Here is a 27567-nt window from a genome sequence, read left to right on the forward strand (position 1 = left end):
GTTCGTTTCAGCACTTAATCTGAGCTTTGCTACTGTTGGGTGGGATTTTTTTTACGTTTAGTTATTCTATGGATAAAATCTTTTATTTCCTAACAGGTCCTGCCCCTTAAGGTCGAGGTTGTGTTCCACAAAACAGACATACAAATTACCAACATACACTGACGCAATAATAATCAGAACTCTTTCAGATATCAACTGCAACAAGAAGTTTTCTTTCTTTAAAAATCTTTTGCTATTACTTATTTACACTGTGGCCTTACATTAGACATTAACTAACTTCTTTAGATTATATACTGAGTATCCTACAGCAATGTGCTTGCCTCGCCTCTCTAGAATGTTCAAGAAATAACATAAGCCAACTGATAAATATAAAAACAGCAGATTTGTGTTTATCAGGGATAAATGTATCAATAGAAATCCAGTGAGTGAGATGCAAAGAGAGCAATTTCTTAATACACATCTAAATGTCTGTGAAACTGTACCAAACCACACATGTCATTCAGTGCTTTGTTCTCTTTATAAATAAACAGGAACCAGGAGAAAATACATGACATATAATCATTTAAATATACTGTACAAAATGAATGTTCTTCTTCTCCTACAACACATTTCTTCGGCCTTTACGGCCTTCAGGTGCAAAAGTATCGACACCGAGTACCTGCAACAAAATGACTGCTCCAGGAAACGTATAGGAGGCTGAGACGGCGGCATCCTTCCTCCCGTCCTGTGAGTGGCTGAAAACCACGAAGGTAAACTAGTGTATCAGAAGTCAGAAAATGATAGGGATGCTTTAGTCCTCCTTTTGTTGAAGAAATACCGTTGTTACAGGAACTGTTAACAGTAAAAACCCGTCTGTTTGCAGCTTGTTTCAATACAATCCACGTCTAGTGTTTTGGCAATGCAGTATTTGATGTCTCTTCAAGGACCTGACGCTGCAGCAGACAGTCCTCCCCGACGCTGTCCTGCCTCATAAACTGTCATTGTCTCGTGCTCAACTTGTGATAAAGTGCTCTAAGTATTAGCACTTAAACACTGAGTGTGGCTGGTGAGTTTCACTGTTTGCCGTCCGTGTTGTAGCATCTTTGTAGCTGGTTGTGCTGCTGGTTAACTGAGCGGACTTCCCAGTTGGGACATTTGGCTCGATTTGTGCAGGAACAGCGGTGCTCTGGTTGAGTCCATGTCACCTGAGAGAACACACGCACACGCCATAAATACGTCTGCCTCGCTAAATGTGGAAAAGTGCAGGCGTAAAGATCTTTAAACGTACCTGGGATTTGACGACACGCAGCTCATCCCGAACCTTTTTGAACCTTTTCTCCAGTTCCAGATACTTGTCCTTCAGCATCTCCCTGTCTTTGCGCTCTCTCAAAAAGTCTTCCTTGTAGACGTCGGCCTGAGCAAGAATGACAAAGAAACATCGCATGAGGACAAAAGTGGAAATCTGAGAGCAATAGATGCCATTAAACCCACAGCTTTCACATCTTTTGCTTCACCGCTCTTGTGGGAACAATGTTCAGCCAATTTAGCTTTATATAAAGACAGTTGTGCTGTTAAAATACAAGGGAAAGCTTACTACTTTGCTTCATCACAAGTGTTTAACAACTGAGGAGACCAACAGCTGCTTTCAAAGTGAAAGGTTTTCCCCCTAACTCTCAACAGTAAGAAGCCTCTTTTCTTGTATTATTCATGTGATAATGCTCCAAATGTTTCTGCAGCCTTTTACAGAATCTTGCTGAAATGAGCAAGACGTTCTCTGAATAAGACGACAAACACTGCTCTGAAACTTTCGTCTATCGCTCGCGCCTTCACAGTTCAATCACGCCTCGTGTATTAATGCACCGTCATCGCCGATGCTGATCTTATTTAGAAAGATGGAGGAGAAGGTTTTCAGCTGCCTAACAGTCTGGACCCTCCTCTGTTATTTTTGTGCCAAATGATTTCAACGAATGGGATGTCTGGCCCGCATATCAGTTCAGCATTATGAAAGCTAATATGTGCAGAATGTTGCTAAATCTTCCCTAAAAAAGACGTCGCCTGGATGGCAGCATTTGCTGCTCCAAAGTCAGTTTATATTATTCAACTTTAACGCTTTATTTCCACAAAAATGACCATGAGCAGACAGACATCTTTTAACTTGTGCTCCTCTTGTGTTATGAGTGTCATTCTGCCTGCATTCCATTAAATCCTGTTTCCTGAAAAATAATGCATTTCCTCACATTGAACACCAGGGGCCACAGTCGACTGAAGTATGGACCGAACATACATGTGCGTGGAAGAGGCATAAAGTTACAATATGTGACATTTTAAAAACCTTCATGCAGCAGCAAACATCTACTTGTTACTTGATTATATAATATTGTGGTCGACATGTGTATACAAGAGGCAGCTGAACTATATGCCCCCATATTGGTCGGTTTTTGGCTGGTTTTGGGCTCCAAGTTAGGCTTCTTTTTAGATGTAGGTGTAGCCGAGGCTGGCTGTTGAACTGTGCTGATAAGCTGAAGGGTTTCTCTCCTCTTCAGTGTTCGAAAAAGTTTTCATTTTGATTCATCAGACCGGTCCATGGGACATTTTTCCACTTCACCTCAGTCCATTCTAATTGAACTCGGGTCAGAGAATCTTTGAGCCGTGTGCTGATGACAAACTGGATGGGACCCCCTTCCTCTTTAGCCTGGAGGACATGGCATTTTTAACCTCATCCAAATCAAGGCGACTGCTATGTTTTCATTAGTCCGTTCCTGACCAAGACATCATTTGATTTTAGTCAGCAAATCAAAGTCCTGGTGTGGAAATGGAAATACGAGCTCACTTTGACTTTGCCACAAATGCTTTTGAAGAGGAAGGAGAAGATGGTGGGAGGCACAAACCTACAGATCTTTGTGATAATGAACACATCCTGCACAATGTTTTCAGCATTGTCATAGAGCTTTCCTACCTTTCTACTGTGCCTTCACCCACAAATTGTCGAGGACATTGAAAGTAACCCATAGTTTGGGTACGTGGTTGAACATTCCAACCACGTACCTGAGAACCAAAGAAGCTTAACCGCTCGGCAGTGGCTTTCACTTTTGTTTATTATGCAGATTTTTCTGGATTCTCCGAAACTTTTGATGTTTTATGATGCAGATGTTGAAATCCCCAAATTCTTTAAATATTCAAATTTTCACAAGTGATGAAACCCTCCACATCTTTACTTCTCAGAGACTCTGCCTCTTTAAGGTGCTCTTTTCATACACCAATATGTAACCAATTTGTTGCCCGTTCACCTAATTAGTTGTGAGATTTGTTTGAAATAATTTATAAATCATTTGATTGTTGTTTTTTTCATATTTTTCACAAAAGTCCGACTGTTTTGGAAACAGTTTCAATATCTCGAACTTAAGTCGTGTGTCAGCCGTGAGCTTTTCATGTAGTCTAGATATGAGTCACTCTCTGTCATGTTGCACCTGACGGGTTGACGGGTTCTTTTTTTCCACAACTTCAAAAGTTTTTTTGGGGGGGGCTTCTTTTTAGGAAATTCCCCCAAAAATTCAAGCTGCCGTTGCTGGTGAAAACTTACCTGATGTTTCCAGATGTCTTGTAGTGTTTCACTGCTCCCACCGAGGGGCTGAGATGTCAGAAGAGCCTCCTCCAAAGCCTGCACAAGCACATCATTGCTGCTGTTATGACCCTCCAACACAGGTGTGTGTCGAAGTTGAAGCCCGGTGTGTGTTTGCAGCTGCAGCCTCACCTTGTTGAGTCGCTGGATCTCCTCCCGCTGATGCTGGCCCCTGCGCGTCAGAGTGCTGTTCTTCAGTCGCAGCTCTTTGGTTTCTCTCTCTGCTGTCAGCAACTCCGAGGTGACCTCACCTTCTCTAGTCTGTGAAAAAATAAATAAATAAAAAATTCCAAAGAGGAAACCGTCAAGTTCAGAAGTCAAACGATAAAATCCACAGAAATGTCTGAAAAAAAATGTGTGTTTTGCAATTACCGGCGTGTCTGTCTTCACTTTCAGCTGTTCACGCGACGTATTGAGCTTCTCTCCCTCGTCACTCGTCTCTTCCTCAGAGGGATCGTGGTGCTGTAATGCTTTTAAAACTCTGATCTGGGAATCAGCAAAAGAAAAGGTCACTTCATGGACATCTACGTAAAACAATAGGAAAAGATCCGACAAGCAGAATTAGTCTTTCTTACCTCCTCCTTGTAATACTGAGACATGGTCCTGTACTCTTTTGCCCATTTCTTATTAATGGAGAGAAGCTGAGTAAAAGAGAAAGGATGTGAGTGTTGTTGGTGATGACTGTGCGCGCATGTGTTGATAAATCTCAGATCTGAAATGTGCTCACCTCTTTCTTCTGCTCCTCCATGACAAGAATCTGTGCTTTCATGTTGATATCACAAACCTCCTCTGACTGAAGCACCCAAAAGGGAAAAAGAGGAACCATTAAAATGTAGCATGAAGTGCATTCATAAGCAGCCAAGTTATGCAACAGTACCACATCCACCGACTTCCTTTTACACACTTTTGGAAGTTTTGCTGCACACTGTTGCGGTAACTCTAAGAACAATGTTGTTTCCTTGGGGTTCAGGGAATCACAACAATAGAAAAGTGATCAAATCACCAACCTGTGTGTCTTCCAGCAGATGTGGACGAAACTCTGCAGCTGTTTGTAGTTTTTCTCCGCTGGAGCCGACCGGCAAACAGAACTCATACCTGAAATCATGTGATTTGAGCGCAAAAATCATTAAAAAAAACAGTTGGATTGATCACCCAAAAGTAGCCCTTGGTGATGTGATGTGTCTCACCTGTTTATGTTCGGCAGCGATGGATACAGTCTGTGGCTCTGTCTAATATCTGCAGACTGTGGCGTCCTCGTGGGCGGCCTGTCCATTGAGCTCTTATGCAGGGACTGTGAAAACATAGAGGATAACATACACTTTAATAACCGTCATTTAAAAACCTTGGAAGGTGTTTCTCAACATGTTTGTGTCATGATCCAAAAAAAGTAATCGCCTCTACAGTCAACTCTTGTAATAGCCAAGAAAACAGCACACTTTGGGTGTCACATATGATGTAATGTAGAAACCATTGGTCAGCCTAAAAGATGTTCTTTTATTTCAATCATCCCTTACTCGTCTGATCGTTCCACATTTCAAGCTTCATGTTTATGGTTTCCTACGGTTTTCTCTTTTTGTATTTTCTCAACGTTCTGTGTCTTTTGGGATTAATAAAAGCTTCAAGCCCATCCGCTAGCTGGGCCTCATCTCTCCATAGTCTGTAAATGGCTTTTCCTCCTCCGCTGACCCTGACAGAATGATCCGACAAGGAACAACTGAAATATACTGAAGATACAGGTGAGCCCTAATCAGAAACAGAAACCAGGTGGAATACAGGACTGCGTACACAAAGGAGGCAAAACTCTACAAAATAAAACAGGAGATTAACTAATGAGCAAGAATTAAACTGAAGACCACCAAAAAGGAAAGCCAGAACGTAGGAAAACACATGAATCGCAACAAATAAAAGAGATTGACTCATCCGTTTCCGATACCCACTTCAGCCTTTTTAGGTTGAGAGGAAGATTATCACATACAATTAGTCATATACAATTCAAATAACCACTGGTTGTTTAACCCTGGAGTTGTGTTGGCACATCATGGAGGTGTGCTGCTGACACAGAGAGCTGAGTTTGCTCAGTGACAAACCCACAATAATGTAATTCATCTCACCTACTCACACTTATGAGAAGTCATATTCATAAACTACAAGCTCCATAGTGTAAGATGTTAAATATCTTCATTAAACCATAAAAAATAAATTAAAAAAAGTAAAAACCAGTGATTGAACTGACTTCTGTCTCTTTTTTTTTTTTTTAACTTATTGGAGGTATTAGAATGGAAATGACTAATTGGAATGTATTGCTGTCCCTATAGGCTATGTCAGACAATAGAAAATCAGCTTTATTATTTTTTTCTAAACCGTCCAAATCACAAAAGTCAACGTTAAAGTGAACAAACTCACCATACTGTTACTCCGAAACGTTTTTCAAGTCGCGCAGGTCGCTCTACGGGAGCCGTGATGTGACTTTCCGCCTCGCTGCCTTGCTGGTTTAAGCTGTGAGGAGGAACCCCTGTGGCCTGATAAAACCGGCGCCGTCCAATCAGACGCCGGGATTCCCTCTGCGGGCTCGCGTAGTTACACGAGCTCCTCTGACGGTCTTTTGTCGAAGGAAAGGAAAGTACAAGCAGTTGATCAACAGCTCGTGCGGTAATTAACGACGTGTTTACAGTACGAATCGATGACTAAGAGAAAAATCTGCCACCACACTGCAAAAAATAAAATAAATATAGAAATAAATCAAAATCACACACTACAGCACAAGGTTTTTCGAGACGATGTCCCCCATTCGCCTTTTTTTCTTCTTTTTTTTTTTGCGTGTTAAAGGCTTTCAAATTCCACGTTAAAAACTTAAAACGCGTAGGAATAACGCGATATTCTGCTGTCATCTAAAACTGTTCTTAAAAAACTCAGCCTTTAAATACAACTGGTGATTATTAATCAAATGTGATATGAATATAATGAAGCAATACACTTAATCCATCAATGCATCCCGATATGAAACTAAATGGATAAACAGAAATACCTCTTTCATTGAGTATTATGGCATATTTAACAGTGACTGCTGAGTTCTTCTCAAATTGATTTATTTATTTTTTTATTTAGTCATTTATTATTATTAGTTAGTTAGTAGTAGTATGTTTTATTAGAATTGGTATTATTGTTGTTGTTGTTAATATTACATTACATGACAGTACGGTAACTTTGCAGACGCTTTTATCCAAAGCGACTTACAATAAGTGTGTTCCACATCCGTAGGCAAAAGAACTTCAGGTCACAAGAAATCAAAAGTGAATTTCCTTCCACTAGTTAACAGCTAAGAGCATAACTAGTGCTAGAGTAAGTGTGGTAAGTTAGGTACCTAGACAAATTTGGAAGACAATTTAGAAAACAAAGAATTTAGGAAACAAATAAGTGCGTAAGGAGCTAGGACGAAACAGGTGATGTCCTAAGAGGGCGTTAGGATAATATACAATCATTGTAAATATTAATTATTTTTTGAGCTACTTGACTAATTTGAATTTCCCCCATTGGGGGATGAATAAAGTATTTTTTTTATTCTATTCTATGCTATATTTCATAAGACATAAACACTGAATGATACAATATAACTTAATATGTTTGATGAAGTGGTGCATCTTGCATGAATAGTCTTTGTAGCACTCTTGCTAGTGACTTTCATCCTTTAATGAGCAAATAATTTAAAACTGTGTAAGACCAAGATGTTTGCTTAACTCGGCATGTAGAATTCATTCTTTCTTTCTTTCTTTTTACAGTGGGCTGCCCGCAGTAACACCCTGTGTGTCAACTCGTCAGTACACCGAGTCCCTTTCCACTTCCTGGGTGGTTTAACTGCAGCCGCTCAGCAGACATACGTTTCAGAGCCACTAATATCAAGATAAAACTGTCCAAACAAAATGTAAAACTAATGAGCTCTGGGTTATGGGAAAATCACACATCACGCAGGCTTATCTCGTTGCACAATCTTCACATACAGAGTGTTCTCAAAGATGTTGACTCAGAGCGGACTTGTTTCAAGGAAGATGGAGAGGGGAAAATACGCCACAGCTCCTCCTCCAGTAACCGGCACTCTGCAGCAGGGGACTCGATCTATAACAGCTTTTTATTTCCCATGAAAGCCCGTGTAGTTTGGCGGATTCTGCGCGTTCCACATTAGCTGACCCAGGCTGGTCTTTTAGCCTTTTTTTTGGACGCAGGTTTATTGAAGGATCATCATTTTTTTAATTGGAGATTACTTCCTGAAACAGGTTCAGACAGTCAGACAGAGAAGTGATTCTTGCCAGTGACACTGTGTCAAAATTCACATCTGCATAAAATGTACGTCTCGTGTCTGAGTGGACTGTTTGAATGAAGCTGGAGCTTCCACTTCTTGTATGTTTAGCAGATGTTAGTGAGATTTCAGCAGGATATTGTGGGATATCCCACTTCAACCAGAGACGCTTGTTTCTCTTAACCCCTGAGGTTCCAGCTCATGTCTGTTTTGCCATCAACAAGCCTCAGTGAGATTTGGAAAAATTGCCATTTTTACTGTAATAATCACAACAGCTTTATAACAATACGTTTCTAAATACTGATGGTATTAGATCTAAATAGTGTCGCCGGCATCTCTGATAAAGCTGATGCAACAGACACAAAACACTAAAATTGTTTGTATTAAGCCATTACAGTCCCTAAATAGCCTGTAGGCCTACATTAAATGTGGTATACCCTGCACCCCTTTAAAACTGGTGGAAAGTTGCATTTTTATCACATCTTTGAACCCAGTCTCATACACTCACCGGCCACTTTATAAGTGTTCAATTACCTGTTAACACAGACAGCGGATCAGCCAATCGCATTTAGGCATGTAGAGGTTGTCAAGACAACCTGCTGAAGTTCAAACCGAGCATCAGAATGGGGAAGAACGGGGATTTAAGGGACTTTGAACGTGGCCTGGTTGTTGGTGCCAGACGGGCTGGTCTGAGTATGTCAGAAACAGCTGATCTGCTGGGATTTTCACCCACAACCATCTCTGGGGTTTACAGAGAATGGTCCGAAACAGAGAAAATATCCAGGGAAAATGCCTCGTTGGTGTAAGAGGTCAGAGGAGAATGGGCAGACTGGTTCCAGATTATAGGAAGGCAACAGTAACTCAACCGGGGGCCGCTCCTGTCAGCTAACAACAGGAAACTGAGGCTACAATTCACACAGGCTCACCAGAACTGGGCAATAGAAGATTGGAAAAACGCTGCCTGGTCTGACGAGTCTCCATTTCAGTCGCAGTCGAATTAGTGACGTAACGGAAAAAAAATTACATTTCCGCTAGTTCCAGCTGCTAGTACCGGGTTAAAACAAGTTAACTGGAATTTAACGTTGTAACGCAAAATTTGCTTTTTTTTAGGCAAGATTAACATGCGCGCGTTCTATAAATATGTCAAATTGAACATGTTAACATATATATATATATATAGATATATATATATCTATATATAGATATATAGATATATATAGATGTGTGTATATTTTAGGGCTGGGCAAGTTAACTCGTTATGATCGCGTTAAGTCGTTAATTATTTAACATCAATAAATATTTTAACACAGTTTTTTTTTGGGGGGGGGGCTTTTGTGCCTTTAATGGATAGGAAAGTTCAGAGAAAGAGGAAGGAGGGGGCAGAGAGAGGGGGAACGACACGCAGCACAGGGCTGTCTGATGCGGGACTCAAACCGGGGCCAGCTGCAGTGAGGACTATAGCCTCTTGTACATGGGGCGCCTGCTCAACCCACTACACCACGGACCACCCCTGTTTTATTATTTGTGATAAGACAATTCAACTTGGCAGTGTTTACAGATGACTTTGATTCTTTCAACTCCGCCGTCTGGAAGAACTTTAAAATGAAAATGGCCGAGTAAAAGTTCCGTACCCTTCTCCATGTTTGGTGGATCCGCCGATTACTTTCTTTTCTGGTTCCGCAGCAGACAGCAACAGACTTTTACAAAATAAAAGCCTATTGTCACACCCAGAGAATGGAGGACGCAGATGCAGGAGGTTTTAATTCCAAGACTTTTATTTGGAGGACAGCAGATCAACCAGTTCCTCGTGAGAGAAGCTAAAAGGGCTATGAAATATTAATCTAGGAATATACTTTCCAAAAGTGGAGAAGTATATCTATATAAAAATGATCCAAACTCAAAATCACTCCACTAGCAGAGGAGAAAACAAAAGACCATGAAACTTTACTTATTAACTAAATGTCACTCCTACTGAGGAGGAAAAGAAAAGCCTCTCCTAAAAATCGGAGGAAATAAGCTATAAACGTTTAACAAACAAAAAGGCCACTCCACCCAGGAGGGAAAACAAAAAGACTATAAACAAAATTATCAAACTTACTCTGGGAAAAAACAAAATCACTCTCACGAGGATAATTACCACTGGGAACCAGGAAACACGGGAATACGGGAACTCGGAAACGGGCTTGGCAAAACGCTAGGATGATGCACTATACAGAGACAGATACAACACACTGGCACAAGACAGGGGGAGACACAGACTCTTAAGCACACAGGGGTAATGGGAAACAGGTGGAATCATTCATACCACAATCAGACTGGAACACGAGAGGAAGAGCAAGTGACCTGGAACGAGAGGGGAGTTAGTCTTTCAAAATAAAACAGGAAATGACGAAACAATACATGAAACGAGACAAAAACCCAACTTAACCTCACCACGGTGTGACACCTATGAGTAACAGACTTTTACAAAATAAAATAACTAACAAAACCTGCGCTAATGCGCAATAAAATATTTGTCGACGTTAAATAATTAACGAGTTAACGCGATAATAACGAGTTAACTTGCCCAGTCCTAATATATATTTTTCCATCCCTTTATGACCACAGCGCACCCGTCTTCTGATGGCTACTTCCAGCAGGGTAATGCCCCATATCACAAGGCTCATATCATCTCAAACTCATGATAATGAGTTCACTGGACTCCAATGGCCTCCACAGTCACCAGATCTCAATCCAACAGAGCACCTTTGGGATGTGGTGGAACGGGAGATAGGCATCACAGATGTGCAACCAACAAATCTGCAGCAACTGCGTGATGCTATCATGTCAATATGGAGCAAAACCTCTGAGGAATGTTTCCAACACCTGGTTGAAAGTATGCCACGAAGAATTAAGGCAGTTCTGAAGGCTAAATGGGGGCAAGGTGTCCTAATAAAGTGGCCGGTGGGTTTATAATCTATCATTATGTATGGAAACGGGTCCTTGGACATGACATTTTATTATTGCTTATGAGGACATGAAAAGTGTTACATACCGAGAGTAGTCTCATACCATTTCCTGAAAATGTCATGAAAAGCGTTTCCTTAGTTTCAACAGACCAAAAGTCTATGTTTGGAGGCTGCATGGTGGGTGTGGTGGTGATATATCTATGTGGTTAGAGTGAGGAAGATAAAACAGAAGAAAAAACATTTTTGAGGACCTACTTTAACCCACGTTCATAAAGAGGTATAATTACATCAAGCAACCACTGCTTCTGGCTGATGCTCAAAGAGCTCGCAGAGTGTATAATTCCAACACATTTTCACCTTTGGAGAAAACTCAGCAGTCCCTCTCTGAGGTGAGCACATGGTTTTTGCAACGTGCGACCACAGACTTGTGCAGAAAAACCCCAGCTGCCTGTAAATGGGTTTTTAAAAAAGGTCTCATATCCTCTCATATCTCCAGGATGATCGTACTGGCCCACAAATGTGTCCTCTTATCTAAACGGCACCAAACATGCATGTTCAGCTGGAGGACAACGTAATGTTAAAGTCTGAATTCGTATGTAGAAACATGGCTCAAACTCAGACTTAGGTTGACATCCTGTGTGGGATCGCTGCCTTCTGTTTGATTGTTTGGCTAAATTTAGGAAAATAGCTGTTTTCCATTAGCCTGACTACATCATACTCATGATTCTAGTCAGAATGTGAGTCTGATACAGCTGGATAGAGTTTTGAGTATGGGGCGTGTTTCAACCGAACCAGGAGAAAAAAAATGCCTCTTCGCTCAATTGGATAGACCTACAACCAATCAGAGCAACGTAGTATGTGACGTAGATTAAGCAACACACACTTGTTGTAGGAAGGACGGCAAAAACATCTTTTCTATCGATAAAAGCCTTTATCGCGTTCCTCTGTTCGTCTTTCAAAATGAATACAATGTGGAGATCCTGTAGAACAGACTCGATGGCAGAATCTACACACCGTAGCTCTCCAGCGGCAGCCATGTTTGTTTCAAACGAAGTCAAACCAAGCGCTCTTTAGGGACGTAGTCGATAATGTCCCTGTTGATCATCTGTCCATCATCGTATAAAGCCCGCCCTGGCAATCTGATTGGGTCGACCGATTCTTGGTCGGGCGTAATGATTTCCCAACTGAGCAGAGCCAGAACAAACTTCCCGACCAAAACTTTTATGGGCGGGGCTAAGTTCGGCTGGCACCCAGGCTAGTTTTCCATCATGCTATCAAGTGAATTTGACAGTTGGTAATGAATGTATTGAAGGTTGTGGTACAGGCTTTGTAAGGAGCAGAGCAGCTGTCACCAACACAAACTAAACAACCTGCCTCGGCCGTATATCAGAGAAACACGCCACGCCACGTTAAGTTAAGTCTTTAGTTTTTCCATGATCATGTTTTGTTTTCATCATTCGTTCTTGTCATCCGGCTAGCCTTATGTTAACCTTGTTCTGTTTTTGTGAAAATAAATCAAGTCTTGTTTTTGAAGTCCGCATTCGTGTCCTTACGCCTCGTAACACGCATCATAGCAAATCAGTCCATTTTTCTCAGCAAAGTCAGGCTGGTTGCGGAGTTGTTACTGTGTTTGGGCCTCTTTATTCTGCTTGAGATTTAGGTGGTTAAATAAAAGTCTGAAGAAAAAAAAAAAAAAGAAGATGTTTCTGATAGCTTTTATTTGACTGAAGGGTTTCTGGAAATTTTCAGACTCCAGTAACTCCCTGGAATGAAGTCAGTGGCAAGCCCATGTTCTGACTTATGAAATTCCCTTCAAAAATATACAGAGAGGATTATGCAGATGCTAACGCCCATTGTTTTAAACGGCTACAGGCCAAAATCATACCACCAACTTTAAAAAGATCTGCCAAATGATGGCTATCGTTGCTCAAGGGCTAAGTGAGTAACATAAGACCATCAAATACAGTTATTAGCTTTAGATTTTTCTCAATAAATTCAGTTTGGGAAATCCACTTATTGCAGTCTGGATCCACCGGATCCAGTAAGAATTGGTTTGATGAGTAAGTGATGAAACATGACTTTACCCTGGTTGTCGACATAGATTTATTCCTTACTTCTGAAGATATTGATCACTGTAACAACTTAAACTCACATCTGTTTGGGTTCACGCCACTTTAAACTACTCATGTTGGTTCACACGCTTTTGCTGAAGAGTCCTAAAATAGTTCCAATCCACTTAACAATGCAAAACAGGAAGCCGCTGAGCTTGAATATGTCACAGCTTTTTTTTTTTTTACTCTCGGCATCATGTATAAGAAATATGATGACAGTAAGCGAGGCTGAAAGGGGGGCGCCTGGAGGAAATAAGCTGACTTTAAAATCCATCGCAGAAAAATTTGTCATAAATTACTTCACGGGTTTCAGTATCGCCACATCAGCACTCTGCCATGGTCTTAAAAGCAGCATATCAAGATTGGTATTAGTGTATGAGTGGCAGCAGCAGTGACTCAAACCGTGACCATGTTTACCGACATTACAGTACTTGTCACAGTACCCCATGTTGTGGTTTTGCAGAGGGGGCCTTCTTCATGCAGCACCTGTGCAGTGAGAGCCCCGTGCGTCTCTTCCCAGCAGCGACTCAGCCTGTTTACGGTACATATGACACAGCAGCAAGTCACCAGAAAGGAAAGATGAGCCTCCTTCTTCCTGCCACAACAGCCCCATTCTAAAGGACTCGCACATGCAGTTACACCCTCTGATCCTGGCTGTGGTGTCACGCACACGCCTCTGGTTCACACATAAGAGATAAGACTCTTTGCGGCCTACACCTACAGATTTAAACCCCAAAGCGGATTGGCTCCCTTTGTTAGAAGCACTTTCCTTTTTTGTCTGGTGGTTTTGCAGGTTTGTGTATTTACATACATCGAAGTTTATAACCTTTGGTCTTGAGTTGCAGTTTCATGAGAAGTAAAAAAGAAACCAAAAATGGTGTTCAGCAGTGAAATGGAAAGCTACGCTACAGATCAATGTTTATCCTTTATTATAACATCAGATCACTCTTCAGGTTTTGTTTCCTTCTTTGTGAAATTTGTAAAGCAGAACAGAAGCAGCTACCTGTGGCTTAATTCCCGCTCGGCTCGTGCATCATCATGTCAAAAGCTGTTCATGTTTCATTTCATTGCTTCTGACTCAGAGACTCAAACATTTTTTTTAGGGCTGGACTAGTTAACTCATTATTATCGCGTTAACTCGTTCATTTTTTAACGCCGATAAATATTTTATCGCGCATTAACGAAGGTTTTATTTATTTACTTAATTTTTTATTATTTTTTTAAAATAAAAAAAAATAAAAAAATTGGCAGAGAGAGGGGGAACAACATGCAGCACAGGGCTGTCTGATGCGGGACTCAAACCGGGGCCAGCTGCAGCGAGGACTATAGCCTCTTGTACATGGGGCGCCTGCTAAACCCACTATGCCACGGACCACCCTTGTTTTATTATTTATTTTATTATTATACAAGTCTGTTGCTCACAGGCTTTTATTTTGTAAAAGTCTGTTGCTGTCTGCTGCGGAACCGGAAAAGAAAGTAATCGGCGGATCCACCAAACACGGAGAAGGGTACGGAACTTTTACTCGGCCATTTTCATTTTAAAGTTCTTCCAGACGGCGGAGTCGACAGAACCAAAGTCATCTGTAAACACTGCCAAGTTGAATTGTCTTCTCAGCGTAGTAGTTCCAGTCTAAAATATCACTTAAAGGCAAAACACACAACTGATAGCAGCAAGTCATTCAAGGAAACAGACAGTGGAGCGAGGCTTCTACATAAAAACTACATTAAAATGCTGATGTTAAAAGTGTGTTTGCACAACAAATGTTATGGCACTTTCATTCATATGGCAGCACATTTAAAATAAAACTAAATGCTAAAAGCTATACACTACTTTTGAATTCATTTTTGGATTTTCCGTACAAATGCGATTAATCGCGATTAATCAGGGAAATCATGTGATTAATTAGATAAAAAATTTTAATCGTTGCCCAGCCCTAATTTTTTTGTATTTTAGGTTGTGAAAAGCATCCTGAAATTCAAAACAGGGGTCCCTGTTATCGAGAATACAATCTAAATGAAACCCTAAACATGAGTCTACTGTACATAGACTTAATCTTTGAAGCATAATGTTGCTTTATCACATAAATGGAGATACAGATCATAAAGTCAGGTCTCACTGGTTACACCCTTTTCCATGCAGTCCTGCATGCGAGATCTGCAGTAAAAAGACAGAATAAGAGGAAGTGACAGCACATGTCATGTAAATAAATGTGTAAACTTGAACAGTCCCTTTGCTCATGCTCATACTGCAATGACTCAGTCACTGCCCGGCAGCTGGAAATAACACTGGGATCCAGCTCGTTCTGTCAGACCCGCGGAGACTCTTGGCTACAGTTTACACTAGATAGAAAATAGACAGGGAAGACAAAAGTGTATTATTAGTATTAAAATGCTGACAGATTAACTGCTATGTGAGAAATTTGATTACTTTTCTCAGAATATTTGGCTATTTTCCATCTCCATTAGCATCACTGTTGCATCTCCACAAATATAATCTGCAAACGTGTAGAATTTAAATGTAATTTTAGTGCTTTTTTCAACACTAAAGTACAGTACAATATCAGCTGTAATATGCAGTACATCTCACATTTATAAAAGACTCTTTTCTGTAGCTCCAGATTGTGTTCGGGTGCATCATGAACTCCAGCTTTGGCAAACTGAATAGACTGGACAAAGTTCAGAGAGGCTTATAACTGTTTATGGCACGATCCTAAAATTCACAGAGTACACCAGAACAAGTCATGAAGTTTGAGTACCTTTATGTGGACCCATGTGATAAAAGCTTAGAGTAAGAGTGTGAAAGCAGTTCTAAATCTATAATTCTATGGTTAGACCACCCGGTATAAAGCTGCAGGGTCACAGTTAGTTTTGCTTATGCCGCTCTTTGTTTTTAGATCTAACTTTGACTGAATTCCCTGCGTTTGCAGCGCATTTAGATTTGGTCAATTAGAAGTTCTTTATTTTCTTCAGCTGCCTGTCGAACAAACCCGAATCTGAATTTGGATCCCTCTCGACACAAAAGGTCAAAATCATTTCAGCAAGGCTTCAACCATCAGGCCTTTATGGTAGAGTAGCATCAAAGCATTTGATGAAGCCCTGAGACAACCTCTAAACCAAGGAACCGGGATGCCCATGTTTCATATGTGGTAAAAGTACAACAAAAATTTTACAAATGATTTTTCTGATTTCTTGGCTGATATCATGCCAAGGTATGACCGAGTTTTAATTGTTGGTGATTTTAATATTCATGTCTGTTGTCCTACTTCACCTATGGCTCAGTCGTTTCTTAATGTCATTGATTCTTTTAATCTTGTGCAGTCTGTGACTGGTGCTACGCATGAGCATGGACACACTCTTGATCTGGTTTTATCTTATGGTCTACCAGTTTTTAACTTAGTGATGCTGACCCATTATTTTCAGACCACATGCCTGTTTTATTTGAGATAAAGCTGTCCTGTACTAAAGTTAAACCATGCGCTGCAGCTCGGTTCTGTCGTGTTCTCAACCTTTCTACTGCTGGTCAGTTTTCTTTAGTTTTTAATCAGAACTGTACCATCCCAAAGACTGTGGGAAATAAAACCGAGGATCTCAGCAACTGGTTTTATTTTACCAATAAAGCAGCTCTGGATTCGGTGGCACCATTAAAAATTAGACTTTCAAAATCCAAACATGAACCCTGGTTAAATGATGACACTCGGGCTGCCAGGAGGAACTGTCGCAAAGCTGAACGCAAAATGGAAAAAGGACAAATTGCAGGTGTCGCTCCAAATATTGAAGGAATGCTGGCGCTGTTATCAAAGGATTGTAAAAGACGCCAAAAGAAGGCACCTGTCAGATCTAATTGTATCAAACAGTCACAATCCTTCTGTTTTATTTAAAACTATTGACTCTGTTCTAAATGCCCCACATGGTGGTTTTGTGGAGACTTCACCCGCTGTATGTGAAAGCTTTTTACACTTTTTTGTTGAGAAAGTCACTTCTATTAGGGCCCAAATCATACCTTCTGTTCATGACCATTCAGTTTTTGTGCCTTGCTCTGCAGTTTTCCACAGCTTTGAATGTGTGACCTTGCAATCTTTGCAGGAGGTAGTTAGTCACTTAAGGCCAACTGGTTCTCCAGATGATGCTATTCCACCTCGATTATTCAATGATGTTTTTCTTACTATAGGTCCTTCAGTCCTTGTTCTTGTAAATAGTAGCTTGTCCTCAGGTGTTGTTCCTGAAAATTTGAAACATGCAGTTGTCCAGCCTCTAATTAAGAAACCAATCTTGGATCCTGCTGTCTTGGCGAACTATAGACCTATCTCTAAACTGCCTTTCGTTTCAAAAATTCTTGAGAAGGTAGTCTGTAATCAGCTAATGGCCTATCTCATTGAACATAATATTTTAGAGGTTTTTCAGTCCGGCTTTAAATCATTTCATAGCACAGAGTCAGCTCTTTTAAAAGTTTTTAATGATATATTTTTAGCAACTGATTCTGGTGACTGTATTGTCTTGGTGTTGTTGGATCTATCAGCTGCTTTTGACACAATTGATCACAGAATTTTACTTTCCCGTTTGGAACAGTGGGTGGGCATTGGTCATATAGCCCTAGATTGGTTTAAATCTTATTTGGCCAAGCATATTTTTTGTGTCTGTCTTGATGGCCATAGGTCCTCCTCTGCTCCACTGTCGTGTGGTGTCCCACAGGGCTCAGTTCTAGGCCCTCTTCTCTTCTTGTTGTACCTCCTTCCTCTTGGTTCTGTTTTTAGGAAATATGGGATTGCTTTGCATTGTTATGCAGATGACACACAGATTTACGTACCATTAAAGAAAGCAGACTCCACCTCTCTTCAGTCTCTGTTCTTATGTCTGGAAGATTTGAAGGCCTGGATTGCTCTAAATTTGTTGAAACTTAATGAAGATAAGACAGAGGTAGTGATATTTGGCAGTTCCAATGAGGACTCTCTGTCCGATGCTTGCTCCTTGGCTCAGTATGTCAAGCCGGTTGTTACAAATTTAGGGGTCAAGATGGATGCTGGTCTTAAGTTGGAAGCTCACATTAGAGCTGTTGTAAAATCCAACTTTTTTCACTTAAGGCAGCTAGCCAAAGTAAAACCCATTCTTCCTAGACAGCACTTTGAAACAGCAATCCATGCATTTGTGACCCCATGCTGGATTACTGTAATGCACTGTATATAGGTGTCAGTGATTCATGCATTTCCCAGCTTCAGAGGGTTCAAAATGCTGCTGCACGACTTTTAACAGGTACACGAAAATTTGACCATATTTTCCCTGTTTTAGCTTCTTTACACTGGTTGCCAGTATATTTTAGGATTCATTTTAAAATCCTTTTATTTGCTTTTAAAGCTCTTAATGGCCTTGCCCCTCCCTACCTGTCTGAGCTGCTACATTCTTACACACCCTCCCGTTCCCTCAGGTCAGCTGACCAGTTGTTTCTGAGGGTCCCGAAGACAAAGCGCAAGCTCAGAGGGGACTGTGCTTTTTCTGTGGCAGCTCCCAAGCTATGGAATGACCTTCCTTTGGACATAAGACAGGCCTCTTCACTTGTTGTTTTTAAATCCCTTCTTAAGACCCATCTTTTTTCTTTGGCTTTTGGCACAATCTGAGATGTTTGACTTTGTTTTATTGTGTTTACATTTTAATTACTTTAGTACTGCTTTTATACTTGACCCTTCTATTTTATGATTGTATTGTATTCCATGATTGTGTATAGCACTTTGGTCCTGTGGGTGTATAAAGTGCTTTATAAATAAAGTTGGTATGGTATGGTATGGTCCGAATGTGTTCAGTGATTCTGATGTCATGAGGGTTTTCTGCTCTCCTGGGACAAAATTGATAGAATTGAACAGAATCGAGAGGAGGAGCCAGGTGAGGTGGCTCGGGCATCTGGTGAGAATGCCTCCTGGACGCCTCCCCGGTGAGGTGTTCCGGGCCCGTCCCACTGGGAGGAGACCCCGGGGAAGACCCAGGACACGTTGGAGAGACGCCTCGGGGTCTGAACAGAACTTGAAGAAAGATGTATTACTGAAAAGTGAACTTCAAACTGTATCCATCCATCCATCCATCCATTATCTTCCGCTGGTCCGGGGGTCGGGTCGCGGGGGCAGCAGTTTGAGCAAAGAGACCCAGACATCCCTGTCCCCGGCCACTTCCTCCAGCTCTTCTGGGGGGACCCCGAGGCGTTCCCAGGCCAGCCGAGAAACATAGTCTCTCCAACGTGTCCTGGGTCTTCCCCGGGGCCTCCTCCCAGTGGGACGGGCCCGTAACACCTCACCAGGGAGGCGTCCAGGAGGCATCCTAACCAGATGCCCGAGCCACCTCACCTGGCTCCTCTCAATGCGGAGGAGCAGCGGTTCTTCTCCGAGCCCCTCCCGGATGACCGAGCTTCTCACCCTATCTCTAAGGGAGAGCCCAGACACCCTGCGGAGGAAACTCATTTCGACCGCTTGTATTCGCGATCTCCTTCTTTCGGTCACTACCCACAGCTCGTGACCATAGGTGAGGGTAGGAACATAGATTGACCGGTAAATCGAGAGCTTCGCCTTCTGGCTCAGCTCCTTCTTCACCACGACGGGCCGGTGCAGAGCCCGCATCACTGCAGACGCCGCACCGATCCGTCTGTCAATCTCCTGTTCCATTCGTCCCTCACTCGTGAACAAGACCCCGAGATACTTGAACTCCTCCACTTGGGGAAGGATCTCATTCCCGACCCGGAGAGAGCATTCCTTTAAACTTTAAACTGTAGTAAACAGCTAATACGACTTTGGAGTGGCTTTAGAGAAGTTTTGTGTGATCCAGCCACAGTCCAGACTTAAACCCAACCTATGGGTAACATATGGGTAAAGACTTGAAGATGACTGTTTACACATTCGTGATGGACTCAGCTGTTAAAATATTAAAGATATTATAGTTCCTTACAAGAACTTGTGTTTTAACTTTGATCTATTTATGGAGTGTTTGATGCACTTTAAATGTAGTTTATTTTAATGCTGGATTCCCCACAAAAGCCGTGGATTGTCTTCAGTTTTGTTTTTACAGGTGTTTTTCATTGTTTTCTATGTTTGTCTCTTCCTATTTCTGTTCCTTAGCTCTCCCGCTTTCCCTGTCCGGTTCGGCACTATCAAGTTAAGTATTGTAACAAAAATAAATAAATAAATAAGCAGTTGATGGGCATCAAGGGGAGCTTTACATTCATAAAGCTTCCCATGGCATAGCAAATGTGTTTGACATAAACGGTATTCAGATTACAATTCTGCTGCCATAATGCTGGACAGGACAAGGGGTTAAAATAAATAAATAAATAAATAAATGTAGTTTATGGCTGCTGAACACATGGTGCTAAATTGTGTCTGACAGTGAGAAGAAAGTTTCTCTTCTATTCAAAGTGCAGGTTGTGCACATGGGAGGCAGAGCTTTCACTTTTCAGGCCCCTCTCTTTTAGAACCAGCTTTTTTTTTTTTAGTTTTGGTGCTTTTGTAAAACAGTCTGAGTTGCATTTTGCTTAAAATTAATGGCACTTGAATAAAAAATGTTTTGAAAAATCCAGGAGCAGTTTAGGTGTCTTAACAAAGTACAAAATAAAAGATCCATCGTGAAGGATTTGGTGACATCTAGTGGCAGCATTGCATACCAACTAATAACCCGAATAATAATAATAAAGTGTTTGGTAAAACTTCGTTGGCTTGGTCAGAGTGTGGTTGGTCTGAGTAACATGACACTAGAGCCAAAATCCTCCATCTTATGAATTAAAATAACAGCAAATGTTAACACTGATAGTTTTCTTTTTTTCCAAGTGAAGGATTTCTACATGTTTGTTTATTATCAAAGTGTTCATGAGGAAGGTTTAGCCATGGATTTATGGAAGCTGTGCAGACATGTAAAGGCTGCAGGGATGAGAGCAACCTTTAAGAGCTTTGGAAATAAATGCTTTGTGGTCCTGAACGATGCACGTCCGTAGGTACCTTCATTCATGCAGTCATTTTCCACACCCAGTGCATCCTATTCAGGATCACAGGGAGGCGAGAGGCAGGGTCACCTCGGGACCATTCCATCAAAGCTGTTATAGGCTTACTCCCGATGTCTTCTTCTGTTACACAAACTCTGGTCTTATAGTAAAGCTCCACTGGTTTTTAGCCTCACATTTAGAGTGGTAAACACTTTAACACTGACATACACCTCCTCTTGTGGGCTTGACTTTTTAATATAAGCCTAAAAGCTCTTACTGCATCTCTGTGTTAAAAAAATGGACATTTATACAGTTGTTCCACTGAGGAGTTTAAACACAACAACTGGTACAAAGAGGAAGGACAAACTATGACTACATTTTCTAAGTGTTAAAGAGATAGTTCACGTCTTTTGACATGAAGCTGTATGACATCCCATATTAGCAATATAATTTATTAAAATTGACCTAGCCGAGTTCCAGCCTCGTTTTTGGTGTTGACGAAAGTAGTCCGGCTAGTTGGCTGGGGCTTAAAAAATAAACCGTTTTGCTTCTCAAAATAATATGTGTTGAAAAGAGTAATACATTTGCATTACAAAATCGGTCTGCACAGCACGCAGTGATACAAAGGGAGAGAAAATAGCACCAAGCGATTGTGAGGTCTGACTTTTTCTGGATGAACGACTTTGTGATGCAAATGTATTACTCTTTTCAACACATATTATTTTGAGAAGCAAAACGCTGTATTTTTTAAGCCCCAGCCAACTAGCCGGACTACTTTCGTCAACACCAAAACGAGGCCGGAACTCGGCTCAGAGGACGCAGCAAGGGGTAAGAAAATGTTCATAAACGATATTGCTAATATGGGATGTCATACAGCTTCATGTCAAAAGAGGCGAACTATCCCTTTAACTGTGCTGAATGAGCTGATGTTAACAGAGAGAGTAAACAACAAATATGTATAACGATATACATTATATGTAAGTAGTTTTTACATGTTTTCACTCTCAGCGGATGGAGCCGTCTCTGACGTCATCATGTTGCAACTACTATTTAAGATCCAAAGACATTTTTACAACCTTGTGTTTTAACATTGTTTTGATGAATATGGCTAACGGGTGGGAAATCAGTTGAACACACAGAGCAGCATTCATATTTTACCCTACAGGACCTATGATAAAACATTTCCCGCACATTGTAAAAGTGTATCAGCGACATTTTTGAAAAGACTATTTCTTACAGGTTTAAACTGGCCAACGAGTACAAAAATATTTCAAATCTGTTCACAAAGACTTCACAGAACATAGCACAAGGCGGGTCTGTCTGCAGATGGTTATTTCACCAGCAGGATCCACATGGTTTCTCTGGGTGGGAGCTGCAGTCCTTGAGCTGAGATCTGTGGCAGAAAGCCAAGCTGCTGTGAGAGGACAGAAACACTCAGGGGGTCAGCTTCATTTATGCACACTGTACTCACTCAGACACTTCCTTGCAGTTATATTGGATTCCCTCATCAAGCTCCTTCTGTAAGTTCTTTAAAGATCCATTTGTGCAGTTTGTCCTGCGGAGGTGAGACGCACAAAGAAGACAGCGACATCAACTTTAGGATCAAGTTTCCTCGGCTCAAGTTAGTCTGCTGATCTCTGTAGATGACCGCGGTAAACATTCATGTGCTATTTAAATTGAAATATTTAAAGGGATAGTTCGCCTCTTTTGACATGAAGCTGTATAACATCCCATACTAACAATATTATTTATGAACATTTTCTTACCCCCTGCTGCGTCCTGTGAGCCGAGTTCCAGCCTCGTTTTGGTGTTGATGAAGGTAGTCCGGCTAGTTGGCTGGGGTTTAAAATATAAAGCGTTTTGCTTCTCAAAACAATATGCGTTCAAAAGAGTAATACATTTGCATCACAAAAAGTCAGACCTCACAATCGCTTGGCCCTATTTTCTCTCCCTTCGTATCACTGCGTGCTGCCGCCTGCCGACAGCCGCGCCTGTTACGGTGTTTGCTGCTCGGAAGCAGGGGACTGCTCGGTCTGCACAGTTTACACAGCAGGCAGTGATATGAAGGGAGAGAAAATAGCACAAAGCGATTGTGAGGTCTGACTTTTTGTGATGCAAATGTATTACTCTTTTGAACGCATATTGATTTGAGAAGCAAAACAATTTATTTTTGTGGCCCCAGCCAACTAGCCGGACTACCTTCGTCAATGCCAAAACGAGGCTGGAACTCGGCTCACAGGACGCAGCAGGGGGTAAGAAAATGTTCATAAATAATATTTCTAGTATGGGATGTCATACAGTTTCATGTCAAATGAGGCGAACTATCTCTTTAAAGCAGACAGCTGTATGAAGGGAAAGTCTTACACAGCGTTCTTCTTCATGACCAGAACAACGGTCAGGCTTCTCACCCTGGGGTATTTCAACCTCTTCACCTCGATGCTCGCAAAAATACTGAAAAGGGTACAGTTTAGAAGGATTATAAGATATCAAGAAGTTAACCGTTAGTATCAAATAAAGGCTGCATATTTGACTTAGTCCAGCTGGCCACAGCGTTTCCTTTTAAATAGCTTCTTAAGATGCAAATAATCCAACCTGTGGAAATCATTCCGATGGCTGTGGCCTGCATTGTACATATTACCTTGCATTAAATTATCCAGAACAGTATGTCAGTCTGAAATGGTGCAGAAAAAGCAAATAAAGGTTGAGAAACCTTAAGAGAGTATATGGTGGACACAGAAATCAAACTGCTGCTCGCTTTCAAAAAATGTATCCTTAGAAATAATTTTGATATAAGAACAATCATGACAAAAAATATATAATCTTACAAGACTCACACTGGGAGATAAAGATACTGAGATTAATATGTAAACCAAAACCCTCACGGGTACCCCGACAGAAAGAGCTCTGCCCTGTTAGCTGCCCTGTTAGCTACCCCGTTAGCTGCCCTGTTAGCTACCCTGTTAGCTGCCCCGTTAGCCTCTCCAAGCAGGACCTGTCCGCCGACTGATAAAAGAAAATTAATTCAGAGATGTGGATCTGGAGCCAGACCAAAGTGCTTTAACTTTAATGAAGAGGATTCTAAAATAAATTCTGAAGCCAACTGGCTGCTGGTGTACAGACAAGGACAAGAACAGGCTCAACATCTTCAAGCTATTGGACTGAATCCCAGAATGCACTGGGAGATTAATCAGCAGAATGGTCATCCTGGAGCTTCGTTTTCATTTTGAGTTACTGTCACATGTTTTGGCAAAGGAGAAAAATACTATAATCTGATGTTTTGTGTGCTGTTTTTGAATAGCTTCAACCACATGTGTGTGTTTTTTGAGGGGGCTGTTATGTTCAAGTGTTTGAGTGCATGTAAACACTTAAGCTGTCAGAGGAGCAAAGGTGCAGGTGCAGAACTTGCCTTGTGGGACTGAACGGTTCGTCGATGGATCCGCTCAGCATGGCTGTGACATCACCGCAGGCTACATCTGCAAACTGCACACATGGAGGGGAGGTTACATTTATAAGAAAATCCACTGCATCTGGTTAATGTAGCAGCACTTTGAGAGATCGCTGGCAGTTCTTAGTTGATTTACACATAAAAAAACTCTCCAAGTATAAGGCATTTATCCACCACCAGTCTACTTTTGCACGTCACGTTGTTATCTGGAAGCACAGGGTTGAATGCAAAGCTCCACCAAAGTCAGTTTTATCGCTGTTTAGCCGTCCAGATGTTGCCATTGTTTCCAAGATCCCATCTTCAACACTGTGGGTGTTTCTGGGTAGATTTTCCATCTCAAAGAAAACCCGACAAAAGGCAAACAAGTAGCAACGAAACAAGTTATCTGCCTTCACGTGACGCATACTGATTTTACATCTGGAACAGCTTGGAAAACAAGCAGGTTTCCCTCGCAGCGAAATACTGCACACGTCAAGTCAAATCCTTTAAACTCTCAGGAGACTTTTCTGCTTGGCTGAGCAGCTGCGCGGTGAAAGAAACTGTGTTTTCAGTCTCGTTGCAGCATTCAAACACAGCTGTGTAACATTCAATAAAAGAGTGTCTCTATTAGGACGATGGATATCAGTTTGGGATATGTATTATTATTATATTTATTATTATTATCAGAGTTATTGCACCTTATACCACCAGCAACTAATAGGAATCTGTGTTAAAGTTGAATACTTTGAATGTTTTATATGCTTCTCATAGTCTGTTGTAGTGCAGAAATGTATGTGTGTTGAATATGTGTTTTTAGTTGTGTGGCTCCACAAAACTCAGCGAAACCAAAGCAGGGCCTCTGTGAATGTGTGGGCCACTCAGGAGAGAGCTGTGCAACGCGGCTCCATGGAGACCGACACAATGCCTCATTGATGAAGGCCCAGGCAGCGCAACCTTTTTTTTTCCTCCTCTTCATCACGATCAGGAGAGATCTGGTCCACACGTGTTTCTCTAACCACTGCTCCATCCCAGGACTGTGGGGCCTTTTTTGAGGACAAACTAGGGAGTTGTAGTTTGTTTTACTCACGCCAGCTGAGATTCGCTTCCAAAAGGAGCGAACAGGGTTGTCGTCGCCTTCGCATTTGCAGCCGGTGATCAGTATTTCTGTGACAACAGCAACACACATTTAGCTTCAGTAAGCTGCTCGCTTAAAGGAGAAGTTATTTTTTTTTAAACCTGGACCTTATTTCTGGCATAAAATACGTTCATCTACTCACCGATAACAGTTTGCGTCCTTCGGACGATATTTAGATCACTAGAGATCGGCGTATATCCATATAACGGGAGAGAACAGGGCAGAGACAATACAGCCTCTAAATAAGGCATTATCTGTCTTTATTTCATCAATACTTTAAGACCAATGAATGAATGAACGCGTACTATTGCACTGTTAGCTCAGAGCTGCCGTGTTGCTGTTATTATCAGATTTTGATGACTGAGTACGATGGACGTCCTTACCGGAGTGAATGAGCTGTGCAGCAGCGGCGAGCGTTGATGACGTCATCCCAGTATCCGAATGTTTAGAAAGCTCTGAGCTAACAGTGCAATAGTACGCGTTCATTCATTCATTGGTCTTAAAGTATTGGTGAAATAAAGACAGATAATGCCTTATTTAGAGGCTGTATTGTCTCTGCCCTGTTCTCTCCCGTTATATGGATATACGCTGATCTCCAGTGATTTAAATATCGTCCGAAGGACGCCGACTTTCACCAAACTGTTATCGGTGAGTAGACGTTTCCAGGAGAATAATATATTCTAGGATTTTTATTAATTTCTCCACCTTTTTTGTCCCATATTTATTATCTTTTTAATATATTCCAAATTTGACATTTCCATGTCGTGTATGTGTGCGTTTTCTTTTCTCAACAAGTCAACTGAAACATTCATATAGGTGATTTGTTCATACCATCAATATGATTCATAATGCCCTGTAAAATGCCTCCCCTGCATACGACAGAAGGAAAAACTACCCAAATGAGTGTTTCCACATCAAAGCAGACATCATTCTCGAGTATTTTCTTTAAGAAACCACAAAGTCCTTAAAAGGACAACAGAAGGGGGATGGAGGGAGAAGATAAGCGCTGCGCTTTTAACCACGGGCCTTTGTGTGACGTAAGATCAACACCAACAAACGTTACGTTCGTAACACGACAACACTTTCCTAAAACACTTCCTGCTTGTATTTAGAAAATAGCAACACCTGGTTAGGGTGAGGAAACAACCATCGTTAGGACTTCAGAATAAAAGAAAACCTTTTCAGAACACATCTGTACCCTCATGGATGACATTACCCTTCACATGCAGTTGCTATCATGACCACTAGAGGTCCCCAAAGCACAAATAATTGTGATTTTTTTTCATGTTGATACAGTACAAGTTTTATCTGAAAAAAACAAAGATGGAAAAGTATTCACAGTCTAGAAACAGGTTCTTCAGGTCTGCTTTTTTTCCTGAGAGGTTATCAAAGCAAACTCACTGACTCTTTTCCAAGGAAAGAGTCAGTGATTTGCTTCCTTTCCTGAGTGAGTCATTTTCTCAGGAAAGGAAGCCCTGAGAAATGGAGATATAAGTACTCTTACATTATTGATAAACTGACATGTTCCATAAGCCTTTGCTCTTAAAGGTGAAAGTATATCCTAGATTCCTTATTGTGGGTCACCACAGATTTGATCACATTTCAGGTGATAAAGAATGACAAGCCAACAACAGCTGCCACTCTTTTGTCTCGACTAAAAGGTGAAATTGAACAAAGCCGGTTTCAAAGACGTCTTTCGCTTGAAGAGGCTTACCGTTGCTGCCCTGCTTTCTACACCAGGTGAGCCCGTCCAGGATAGATCCCAGCAGAGTTTTCTCCAGGGTGACAAAACAGTCTCTCTTCTCAGTGAAGTCATGGACCACATCCTTTGTTTTGCTCCAGAACATCATCTAATCCACGATAACAGTTATCACATCGTTAAACATGCCTTCCCTGAATTGTAACACGCGTATTCATGCTGTTCTACGTGTTTACCTTGTTGCATGACGGTTTGAAGGGGGCTGCATATATGAGAGGGGTATAATCCTCCATGGAAACGTCACAATGGTCCTTGTTCACATTGATTTGTTGAAATATGTCCCATAATTGTTCACAGTTGGAGCTGGAAGACAGAAGATGATGTTTATTGACCAAGCTCATTCTCATGGAAAC

At 41.4% G+C, this 27567-nt stretch overlaps 2 protein-coding genes and 1 long non-coding RNA gene across 3 annotated transcripts in view; all 3 read right to left on the reverse strand.

Moving 5' to 3' along the window:
• Nucleotides 1-498: 498 nt before the first annotated feature.
• LOC142369954 (TNFAIP3-interacting protein 3-like) lies at nucleotides 499-6082 on the reverse strand. Its single transcript, XM_075452370.1, has 10 exons — nucleotides 6002-6082; nucleotides 4786-4889; nucleotides 4606-4693; nucleotides 4326-4391; nucleotides 4174-4239; nucleotides 3971-4084; nucleotides 3731-3859; nucleotides 3560-3637; nucleotides 1268-1393; nucleotides 499-1184 (listed from the first exon to the last, which is right to left on the reverse strand). The coding sequence occupies exons 1-10, from the start codon at nucleotides 6002-6004 to the stop codon at nucleotides 1053-1055; spliced, it is 906 nt and encodes a 301-aa protein (XP_075308485.1). The 5' UTR covers nucleotides 6005-6082; the 3' UTR covers nucleotides 499-1052.
• A 15545-nt stretch (nucleotides 6083-21627) lies between these two features.
• Nucleotides 21628-27567, reverse strand: part of LOC142370154 (ADP-ribosyl cyclase/cyclic ADP-ribose hydrolase 1-like) — a 46012-nt gene continuing 40072 nt past the window's right edge. Inside the window, exons 6-8 of the mRNA XM_075452601.1 lie at nucleotides 23261-23347; nucleotides 22368-22451; nucleotides 21628-22289 (exon numbers count right to left, since the gene is read on the reverse strand). Of these exons, the coding sequence (XP_075308716.1) occupies nucleotides 22232-22289; nucleotides 22368-22451; nucleotides 23261-23347 (229 nt within the window). The 3' untranslated portion in view covers nucleotides 21628-22231. The remainder of the gene's footprint in view (nucleotides 22290-22367; nucleotides 22452-23260; nucleotides 23348-27567) is intronic.
• LOC142370155 (uncharacterized) lies at nucleotides 25420-27435 on the reverse strand. Its single transcript, XR_012767803.1, has 3 exons — nucleotides 27391-27435; nucleotides 27170-27305; nucleotides 25420-25484 (listed from the first exon to the last, which is right to left on the reverse strand). It is a non-coding gene; the product is annotated as an uncharacterized LOC142370155 (long non-coding RNA).

This window comes from Odontesthes bonariensis, chromosome 20 (assembly GCF_027942865.1).
Source record: "Odontesthes bonariensis isolate fOdoBon6 chromosome 20, fOdoBon6.hap1, whole genome shotgun sequence".
Lineage (NCBI taxonomy): Eukaryota > Metazoa > Chordata > Actinopteri > Atheriniformes > Atherinopsidae > Odontesthes > Odontesthes bonariensis.

Excerpts from the sequence above, each read along its gene's own strand:
- LOC142369954 (XM_075452370.1), bottom strand. Across the intron at positions 4,392-4,605 it reads ATCTGCTGGAAGACACACAG|TCAGAGGAGGTTTGTGATAT; the intron begins GTTGGTGATTTG and ends TGGGTGCTTCAG. Across the intron at positions 4,240-4,325 it reads TGGAGGAGCAGAAGAAAGAG|CTTCTCTCCATTAATAAGAA; the intron begins GTGAGCACATTT and ends TCTTTTACTCAG.